The 10,946-nt window shown below is 44.5% G+C and overlaps 1 protein-coding gene across 4 annotated transcripts in view; it reads left to right on the top strand.

The window, feature by feature from the left end:
* Positions 1 to 10,112, top strand: part of FAM131B (family with sequence similarity 131 member B) — a 15,072-nt gene extending 4,960 nt beyond the window's left edge. For all 4 annotated transcript variants that reach the window (XM_017736503.1, XM_017736502.1, XM_017736504.1 and 1 more), the window contains 3 exons: positions 539 to 644; positions 969 to 1,112; positions 1,531 to 10,112. In XM_017736503.1, the coding sequence (XP_017591992.1) occupies positions 539 to 644; positions 969 to 1,112; positions 1,531 to 2,075 (795 nt within the window). In that variant the 3' untranslated portion in view covers positions 2,076 to 10,112. The remainder of the gene's footprint in view (positions 1 to 538; positions 645 to 968; positions 1,113 to 1,530) is intronic.
* Positions 10,113 to 10,946: the final 834 nt, after the last annotated feature.

Raw genomic sequence — 10,946 nt, 5'->3', positions numbered from 1 at the left:
GGTTCTAAATACAGAAATCTCACAGTTGTTGCCCTTTCAAAGAACAGATTTGTCTTACTCCTGTTGGCTTCTCACTGTGCACCCCTGCTCAGACATCTTCAGTTGCTTCCCCTCAGTCTTGGGTTTAACCCCATTTTCTGTTTCTTAGTTTGTTCACTTCCAGGCTTCATCCTTCATGCCCAACTCTAACCTAAATGGATTCTAGGCAAGGAAGGAAATGGTCTTTCATATTTAGGGTTCCCCTTTTTCCCCCTTCTGAGAGTTTGTCCAAGGAAAGATGGAGAAACTCCCCTGGAGAGTGATGCAGTGAAGGGTAGGAGACACCCAGCCCTAGTCATGCATCCTGCCCAGGAAAGGAGGGGAAAAGCTCCACTTCTAAGAGAGGTAAAGAGCATGGCAGAAAGCGCTGGAGCTGTGTAATAGCCCTCCCTTGTTTTCCAATGTCTGGTCCCTTAGGGATATCTCGCAGCATGAAGGACCACGTCACGAAGCCGACGGCGATGGGCCAGGGCCGCGTGGCGCACATGATTGAGTGGCAAAAGCCCACAGCCAGCAGCAGCAGCACACGCACGAGACCGCGCGCAAGGACGCCGACGCCTACTCGGACCTCAGCGACGGCGAGAAGGAGGCCCGCTTCCTTGCAGGTAGCGATGCCTTTGTGTTGGCACGTGGATTGGATTGGGTTGGGATGCCCCGGAGTGGAGAGACCAAAGTGCAGAAGCTTGGAAAAAACCACTCAGGAGAGGCTATGGGTGCTTCAGGTGACCGAAGTAGAGGGAGACTTTGATGGTTGGAGTATTGCCAGTGGAATGCAAAGTAGAAAGGGTGAGGGCCAGTTGTGGGTGATGGGTGTTGCTGAGACAGGACCAGAGTGGGACAGTGTAACCAGAAGATGGGGTAAAGGACGATGGTGAGAAGTGGAGACTTTAACACATCTCTGCTTCCCTTCCCTGTCTCCTTTGGCACAGGAGTGATGGAGCAATTTGCTATTTCTGAAGCGACTCTCATGGCCTGGTCCTCCATGGATGGTGAGGATGTGAGTGTAAACTCAAATCAGGACAATCCAGCAGGCAACTACTCTGAGAACTATCAGGAGCTGATGGAGAGCCAAGGTGAGCTCCAGTGCTTCTTGCTAATCTTAAGACACCCCTTTCCTGCTCTTGTTGTCACGTTGCTCTCTTTTGCTCTGCCCTGTTTTATTCTGTAGTCCCAGTCAGATCTGCTAGAGTCATCCCTGTTTGTGGAGCTGTCCAGGGAATCTAATCTTAACACTGTGGCTCCAAAGCCCAGTTCCTTTTGCCTTTTTAGAGCACAACTAAAGCTACCAGCTCTTACAGTCAGTTGTGGGTATAATCCAGGTCACCCGCCTACTGCCCAGAACTGTGTTTTCTCTTTGCCCTCCTTCCCTGTAAAGGCTTCATCTGCCCTGTGCAGTACAGTGCCTTGCACAGGCACACAGGCTACCTGGATGAGGCAGCTCGGCCTAGGGAGAGTGTCTGACTGTGTGTTGCTTGTCTCCTTTGCTTGCAGAGCATATGGCCCAGACGCAGTATGATAGCTGGCCTCACTCCTACGTCTCGCAGGGCATGTATTGCTTAGGTTCATCCGACGCCTGGGAGGCCAGTGACCAGTCCCTCATCGCCTCCCCAGCAACCGGCTCCTACCTAGGCCAGAATTTCGATGAATCCCAGACAAACCTTCAGGAAAGCATTTTGCTTCAGAGCAGCTTTCTCCAGCAGCAACAGCTGCAGCAACAGCGGCAGGAGCAGAACTTCGTCCAGAGCACGGGGCTGGTCCACGTGTGGCCCCTGCAGACTGCTCAGAGTGGGGGTGGAGCTGAGTCCAGCACGTACATGGAGGACCACATTGAGGATGAAGGGAACCCACGGCTGGAGAAGGCTCCTCTCCTAAACAAGAAGCCCTCTCCAGAGGAGGATGATGCAGTGTGCCGGGACCTGGAATCTTTGTCTCCTCGAGAGGAGGTGGAACATGCTGCACTGAGCCGCAAAGTCTCAGATGTCACCTCCTCTGGGGTGCAGTCCTTTGATGAGGAAGAGGGAGAAACAAACAACTGATGCTTTCTGTGAAGTTCTCATCATTGCTGAACAAAGAGAGGGGTGGCAAGGAATGCAATTACAGGGATTCTTCTCTCCATCTCCCCATGTTTCAAAGCAGACACACCTTCCATACCTGACATTTAATTATTTTTTTAAACAAGAGGAAAATCTCAAAGTGATTGAGACATAAAAACCTTTTCTTCCCCTCCCCCATGGACACATATTTTGGATTTTCATTGCTCTGGGCAACATGTGATGTGCTTGGAGAGATCTGGATTGGTAAATAATTTCTAAATCTTTTTAATACAAAGTCTTGGCTGTGGATACAAACTCTTCTGGTACTGGGGATGTGGCTGATGCGACAGGCTTGGTGTAGGGAGCAGCTTTGTGGCTAGAATTCATCTTGGCAGAATGGATGTTGCTCTGTGGACATGACCCCCTTTGATAGAATATATGAATATAAACTGGTTTAAAATGAAGATGTGGCTTTGCAAATCTAGCTTGCACTAGTATTGCCATTGTGGCTGCTGCAGAGGAGCAGGCCGTGTTCGATACAGATCGTACTGAGATGAGAGATGTGCTGTGTAACCAGATCCTCAATAGCACCCCGATACAAAGCTGTAGGTTTGATGGATACGAACTGCGCTCCGTGGGCCCGGGCTGTGCTGCCAGTGTGGCTCTGTGGGCATGGCTCTGCTGTGGCCTGGAAGAATGGATACAGATATGAATCTAACCCTGCTCTCAGATATTCATGCTTTAGTCTCTTTCATTTATTTGTTTCTCTCTTTGACATTTCTACCTTCCCAGGAGCTGGCACGAGTGGTGTGTCTTTTTGGCAGTGGGCACTGGAGGCCAGTGGAAAGCGCATTTTCAGCTACGGAGACAGTCAAAAAAGCTGACTCTTGCAGGGGGCTTGAGAACATGTCCATATTGGTGCATCTTGGTGCTGCTGCTGTGTCCTGTCTTTTTCTTGCCAGCAGTATGGGGAGACCCAGAGAGTAGGCAGCAGATCCAGGAACAGTGTGTACAGCTATGAGATCACAGATACGTAGTTTACAATAGGGTTTTCAGTTTTTGTGCTTTTTTTTTAACCTTTTTATATGCTGGATAAGTGTTCATAACAAAGCAGTTAGTGATGGGAAAGGCCTGTACTCCAGTCATGACTTAACAGAAATACTGCACCTTTCCCATTTCTGCCACTCCTGCAGTGCCAAATAGAGCTGGAGGAAAAGGGGTGAGAGGAAATTTTCTCCTCCTATTTTTCTTCTTCTTCCTGCCTATGTTTTCTTCTTTTGTTTTCCTTCCCCCAAGCAGTGTAAATAACGCTCAGTACTTGATCTGTTTGTTTTTCCCTCCCATCTCTTTTTCAGGTGTGGAGAAGGCTGATTTCAGGAGTTTTCCCTATTTGTACGGGTTATATATTTTTTGTTAAAAAAAACATGATTCTCTGATTAGGGGGAATTTGGTCTCTTGCAATTCCTCGCCTTTTTTTACAGACCTCCTTTTGGGAGGGAGAAGTTTTGAAAGGTAATTGTTTCCTTTTGGCTCTCACCAGAAAATAAACAGGGACAAAAGCAAAAACTGTATAAGGTTATTGATTTTGCTGGAGGACTGAATAGAACCAGCAGAGATTACCCAAGTGCAGAGTTTTAATTGCAAGACCTCTTGCAAGGAAACATCAACAAAGCTGATGTAGATCAGATGCTGGATCTGATGAGCTAGAGAAAGGAATTTGCCTGGACACTGCCATACTGTTCCAGGAGCAACTCTTTCTCACTTACTCTGACTCATATTTGCTCTGTTTAATTCATGATACATTTGTATCTTCTTTGCCTCCTCTTCAGGCTTGGTGTGGTTTTTGGATGACAGGAGAGTGGTACGTGCTCCTTTCCTGCTTCAGGTTTAGTTCCTGCATATTTTCAGGGAAGAATGTCTAAGGAGAATAAAATGTGACTGAAGGAATATCATCAAGTCTCAGAGTTCAGACAGCTCCTGGCAAGCAAAGCAAACGATGTCCAGGAATTGTGAACAGTAGGAATGGGACTCTCAGGAAGAACTTCACCCCACTCAGCTTTTTCCCACTGACACAGCTGCATAAAGAGGGACTCCTTTTTCAATACCCAAGTCTTTCTAGCCAAGTCTGCTTCAAGCAGATCTGTCTTCCCTGTCCATTGCACCTCTAAATGAAGGACCTTTGGGATGTTTTAAGTAAGACTTGTAATTTGGTGTAGGTAAGCGAGAAAAGTTTTTGAGACCCATCTTTTTTTATGCATTTCCTTGGTCTTGCTTACATCTCTCTAAGGAGGTGGGTCTTCTCCTGAATGATGACATTTCAATATCCCTTCAGAGATGTTTGCACGTTCAGGTACTAACCTCCCCTGGGCAGCAGGACTTGATAAAAATGATCTCCTATAGTTCTTGCAGGGCCAGTGGTGGCTCATTGTCCTGGATTGGCTTGGGTGTAGCCATGGAGCAGGGCCTGGGAAATCACACTAGCCAGAAAAGGGAGATGAGGCAAGTGCCAAGAGCACCTCAGCAGATGAGTAAATGAGTAAGTTTAAAGCTATTTCTTTTCAAAGAGGTCTTCAGGGAAACAAAAATGGTTGGGGTGTGTACCTTTGTGGAAGATTTGGGTGACTTGTTTCTTTCTCCAAACCATTTTGTTCCCATGTGCCTCTCCAGGACCAATCTGGATGTTTACAGTAACTTTCAGAGTAGCTTCTAATGATCCCTCTGTGTTGTTTACAGGACTGGGACAAGTAGGTCAACTTGTCCAGGGCTTCTTTTTCTTTAATATGGACGTATGGTACATTTACTAAGATGTCTGATTGATGTCTAAAAGATATTCCTTATCTCCATGGAAGGCAGTGACAGGGGGTTATCTACATAGATAAAAGTGTGAAAAAATTGACCTTATAGAAAATTTTATGGAGTCCAATAGGAAGAGAAAACCTATCTGTAGATTCTTCTAGCTTCTGTGGAACTGGGATAGAGAATTATACCCTGCTGTATAGTTCCATGACCTGCTGTCTAGAAACCTGTAGATAGCCTCATTCTCTGTGAATACAGACTGGTTTGAGCACTCTCTGTAATAACTTTCCAGCTTACTAAATTCTGTAATTTTTTTTTTTCATAAATGTCTTAACTTTCTGTGAATAATAAAATCTCAGCCTTTTCCTGAAAGAAAGAAAAAGGCTGTTTTCCATACCTCTCCACAATCCAAAAGAGCTATTTGCTAGGAGTTTGACCAGAGAGAGCAGGTCTTCCTGTCCACACTTGCTGAGTGAGCAGCCTGAGCTGAACTGGAGAGGCAGTTTGAATCTCTTTGAAAGTGGAAAATTGTTTGTATAATCTGGCCTTTTCTTATGTAACAGGCCTGCTGCATGTGTGTATCCAATATCAGAGAGAGAAAAAGCTGTTATTATATAGATACACCTATTCAAGCGTATGGGAGGCACAGGTGCTCTGTGAGCGAAATTTGGCCTGCAGTCCCTTTATCCTGCTGAGGAGGGATGAGTTGGACAGAGTCCAGCCAAATAGTCAGAGCCCAAATTGTGTTTGTGAGGCTGTAAAAAAGAAGGAGGGGTAAGCTCAGTATCCCTGATCTGCAGTTACTAAGAAACTGAGCTCTGCTGTTTGTTTCCACAAACCCTGTATAAAACAAAGCTTTACTACAGAAAATTTTGGATATTCTTGAAGTAGTGGAGGTAGAAGATTCCCATCTTTACCCCAAACCTTTGTCTTCGGTAGGAACTTGTCGGAATTATTGTGCTAAACATCAAAGAAGGCTTATACAGAAGTGACCCTGATTTAAAATCTTCCACTGCAAGAAAATTCTCTCTTGTTCCTTTTCCCATGATTGCTCATACCTGATTAGTTATACTATTTCATAAGTTTTTCTTTTATATAAATCTGATGCTTTCTTTACAAGCCTTCTGAGTTCTCTCCAATTCCATTACCTCAGGCTCTGGGACAGAAAAGTTAATCTGCTTCTTTCAGTTTCTGTGCCTCTAAATCATCATCTTCTTCTGGAAAGCTTCTGACAAGTCATCCACTTGCTTTCCCCCTTTAAAAAACTGTAAGATCGCCTTTCAGGACAGGCTTGCAGCAGAGAACAGAGTTTAGCCATGCTTCTAAGCTGATCCAGTGGTGAGCTGCTTTGAAGGAGGAGGAGCTCTGCTCTGACCATGCTCACCTTCCACAACCCTTGTGCAGGTGCTGATGCTCAGCTGACCCACACCAAGCCGGGGACTTTACCCTGCTATAAAAGTGAAGAGGGAAGAGTTGTGAGCAGAGGGAGAGAGAGTGTTGTTCTCAGCAGCTGACCTTCCTTTATATCAGGTTAGAGAAACTGGGAAAGTGCACTTTGAAATAGCATCTTCATGATGAGTCTAAGCTGCTCAGAGGAGCTGTCCTGCCTGCCTTCTTCCACCACCACCAGCTCTGTACTTCTACTGCCTAAAAAGCACCAGCACTAACACTCATTTGGCTGCTCAGGAACTGGCCCCACTGAAAACTAACCCAGTCCCCTACCTAAATAAAACTTTCAGAGGGATGAGCTCTTCATATTGCTTCACTTGGTGAGGCAGGCATCTCTGAGGGCTGGTGAAACATGTAGATGGTCCTGTGGAAGACTGGTTGCAGATGCAACTTGAATTGGCTTAAGCTGGTTTTGATATGTCTGTCTGAAAAGAGTAAGTCCTGCTGGGGTACCAGGAAGGACATGTTCCCCATTTTCTTCCTTAGTGTTTTCCTTGGAATTTCTAGTATGCTCTTATCCAATTTGGTCTTTGTTATTTGTGCCCTGTTGTTTCCCTCACTGCTGCCTTCCACAGGCCTCTTTGAGGTAAACCCTGGAAATTGGGCAGGAAGACATGTAACTTGATATATGCATGAAATTAATAAAATTAGCATGCACAAATTGTGTATGCACTCAGTGATTACGCTCTGTGGCAGCTAAAGATACTGATAAGTCTTATCCTGTAACTGCAGGAGAGGAGACTTTTTCAAGAGTGAAGCATAGCTGTTGGAAGTGATGTTTATCCCTATTTTCAGGCCAGCTCCAGTCTAGTGTGAGACCCAGAAGAGTACTTCACACCTAGGCAGAGTCTGTGCATGCTGTACTGTGTACAGCAACAGTGAGAAATGTTAATTGCAGCCTCAGAGAAGAGAACTGGAGAACAAAACTGATCTCTTTGTTTGACGGAGGTGGGAGGGATGGTGGTGAGGCGAGGTAGTGTGCAACAGTACGGGCTTGTGGACAACTGTGTGTGCCAGAGAGGGAAAGACGTGGTGAGAAAGGCTTGGGAAAAGGTCAAGAAAAGCTTCATGCCTTTTGTTTACACAACACAGGTGAGAAGCTTCATGGCAGACTCCCAGCAGATTGAGGTACAGAATTGCTAAACAAGCTGTAGATCCAGGATTGTTGCAGCTTATGGTACTCCTTAGTCCAAGCCACGCTTTTTTTGGGTTTTTTTTTAAGACAGTGATAGGAAAGAGACCTCCCTGAATTTGGGTACCTGCTAGCTTCTTTTTCATTGTGAAAAAACAGTTCACAGTGTGCTTAGTTCTTCAGGGAAATCATATGAGAAATACACCAAATAAGATCTTACTCTGTGCCCAAATGAAGTTAATGTGAGTTCTGATCTCACTGGAAACCCAAAGTACCTAAATTCAGCTTAGTTTGCCTTAACTGTTATATTGATAATTGCCTAGAAGGAGAAGGAAACTCAGATAATCTGCCTCTAAATGCTATAAAAAGCAGAGCAACATTGGCAAAGTCTAAGCTCTTCCTTCTAATTTCTCCCAGGTGGATTTTCCAGTGTTCCTTGTGCAGACAACTCTGGCTTATCTTTTTAACTAAATGTTTGACTTTTTCTAAAAGAAAAACAAGAAAAGAAAGGAAAGAAAAAATAATTAAGTCCAATACAGAGATTATCAGCATTTTACAACTAGGAAAATGTAAATAAGTAATACTTTCATCTTTGATTTTCCTCCCCTGTATCAATCTGACAGGGAAAGATTTCTATGCCATGGCTCAGGGAAAGGAAAAATAAACAGGGAAAATGTGAGTAAAATAGTGCCTATTAGAACTAAATGTATGTGTAGGACAGCCTACAGTCATTAAAGCACAGTCCCAAATATGATTGCAAGCTGTAAAGTCAATGTCAGGTGCCTCTTTTGTACCACAGGTTTTTCCCAGGCTAAGTTGTAGTGAGCCTGTGCAGAAGCAGAACAGCTGGACTTCTGTGCCAGATCAGTGTCTCTCTCTGTCTCAGAATATGTCATGGGGCCTGGGGACACTGTCCTCTCTCAGCAGCACAGCCAGCTCCATGAATTGACTGGGGTAAGGCATGAAGGTTGTTTTGTTAACAAATGGCCGTGGAAGATCTGCACTTGGAACATCAGGGTCTATTTACACTTGCACTGACATTTTTTCCCAGCATAGGCAGATCAAAGTGTTACTTTTTCCTTGGAAATGAAAAGCTCTATGATTGTCAGTGTTGGTCTGCACAAAAGAAAATAAATATATGATGTATTTTTTCAGTGCAGGTACAAATTGCTGGAAGAGGAAAAATTTAGTCAGTCTGTGATCCTGAGAAAGTGTGTGTTTACTAAAACTGTAAAGACCTGTTCAAGAATGTTCTCAGTGCAGATACCACAGAATCACAGAATGTTTGGAAGGGACCTTAAAGATCATCAAATCCAACCCCTCTGCCATGGGCAGGAGTTACCTACTGATATGTAGTAGCTGCTGTCTTCTAGGAAGAGAGGGGTTGCAGTATTCTGTGGAAAGAATGCTCCTGCTAGGATCTTCCTCATCTCCTTCAGCTGGGGACATTTTAAATGCCGTCTGAAACCTAGTCTTGTTTTTGCTTTCCCATGAGGGATCAAATGTCCATGCTTGCAAGACAAAAATATCTAAAAAGGCTTTTGTCCATTATGGAAACAAGATTGTGCATCAAGATTTGCTTCTAATAAGATAAAGGCATGTAGTCCAGATTCATTGGCCTTCTGGATTCATTTTCATTTGGCATGGAAATCTAGTTGTGATTGGATTGGAGGCCACAAGGTTAAGAACCCTCTTCCAGAGCTCTGCCACGTTCCCATGAGGCAGGTGTAGGTGGACTTCCCTTCTCTTCAGACACTGCATGCTTGAGCAATGTAGCAAGCCAGAAGCTCTTTTGCAGGTATATATTCTTGTTTGGCTTTAATTTTTCTTCTCTGATTTGTGGATGTTGTGCATGATTGGAGGTCTTTGGGAATCCCTACACTATAAAATTGGGACTTCATGGTACTTTTACAGGGAACAGGATTTCTCTTGTTTCAGCTCTTTTCAGGTGTGGGTGGGTACAGGCAGAGGATTTGGGAGGTACAAGGGTGGTGGATGGGAGTCTCAGGGGTGGCATGTGGAATGGATTCCTGAAGCATGTGTAAAAATAACTAAAGGCTTGGCTCTTCAGACGTTGTATTCTCAGTATCTGAAACTACTTTAGCGTAAGCGTATGGGACAATGGAGGTTGCTGCAAAGCAATTTTCAAGGGCTTCCCCCAAGCCTGTACGTGTTTTCTGTAGTGGGGAGGCTGCATGGTGATTATATGTATTCTTTCAAGCTAGTGTTTGCAGGGGTGCATTGATGTTTGGGGAGAAGGTACTGAATGGAAGTAAAACAAAAAGGGAAAGGGACCCACTACTGAAAGCTTTCATCCTTACATTGTCCCACACTAGCCCTTAATAACTAAAATGAGTCTGATTTGCCTTTGGTCTTCCAGCTCCAAAACATGTTTGCCTGAAAATTTTTGTTGGATATACTTCGCATGTTTTGATAATGTGACTTACGAGATAACACTTCTACAAAGATATATATAAATACATACACGTGCAACCACCTACATCCACGTGCACACATTACATATAGACTTAGAGAACTATATGGCACTACACACCTCCATGCCTGTATGTGGCAGCAACCACAGTAAAGGAGGGGAGGTAGCTCAAAATAGCATGTACAGTCCTTTATGGAGTTGTTATTAAACAGAATGTGGTCTTGCCCTCCTGGCTGGTGGAAGTGTTTTATTTCTGTGGGACTGGTTCCAGGGGAGCTGCGTCTGAGGAAGGAGGATCCTAGGAAGAGGGGGTGGGTTTCAAGGAGATAGTCTGATGGAGCACATCAAAAAGGATCCACGGTGGCTTGGAGAGGCACCCCAGAGTAGGAAATATCTGATTTCCCATTAAGAAGATGAGAACATCACATGCTTGACTTTACAAGGCTAAAATCTGAAGTGTGTCTGTGACTACCAGGACATGAATCCCAGGCCGGATTTGAGGATAGAAAGCATCACATCAACAGAATCCTCTAGTTTAGGACAGAGTGAGTTTCCCTGTTCTACGGAGTAAGCATTTTCCAGGTGATACATACAAGTTTCGTCCCAATACTGGTGAGATGCAAACACATCTGGCACAGAGTTGGACAGAAATTCCACAAAAGCCCTTTAGGACAGTACACAGAAAGGCATCTGATGCTTAGGTTGTAAAAGGCACTGACATTGGGTAGCACGACTCTGGGTTCACATTTCAGTTTTAAATGCTTCTCAGCCTGCTGTCCTCGTAGCAGAGTGGGGAATTGGTCCGCTGAGAGGGAAAGAAACATCTCTGCACTTCCAACATTGTTGTGTCATCTGCTTCTGATGTAGGACATTAGGCAGATCCAGTAGCTGTTTGTTTGCCATATGATTCTTAAATTCTAGCCATAAAAGGTGTTATTTCCTTGTCAAGATACTTTTGCTTTTCAAGCTCTGGTTTTTCCAGGAGCTAAGCAGTGTCTCTTGCCCTGCTTAAGGCATAACATATTTTACAAACAGAGCTATTTGACTGATCTTTGCTTTCTGT

The sequence above is a fragment of the Corvus brachyrhynchos genome, unplaced genomic scaffold (assembly GCF_000691975.1).
Source record: "Corvus brachyrhynchos isolate BGI_N302 unplaced genomic scaffold, ASM69197v1 scaffold176, whole genome shotgun sequence".
In the NCBI taxonomy this organism is placed as follows: Eukaryota; Metazoa; Chordata; class Aves; order Passeriformes; family Corvidae; genus Corvus; species Corvus brachyrhynchos.
Note: the sequence above shows the minus strand (reverse complement) of the source record. Positions and strands in the feature narration are given on the sequence as shown.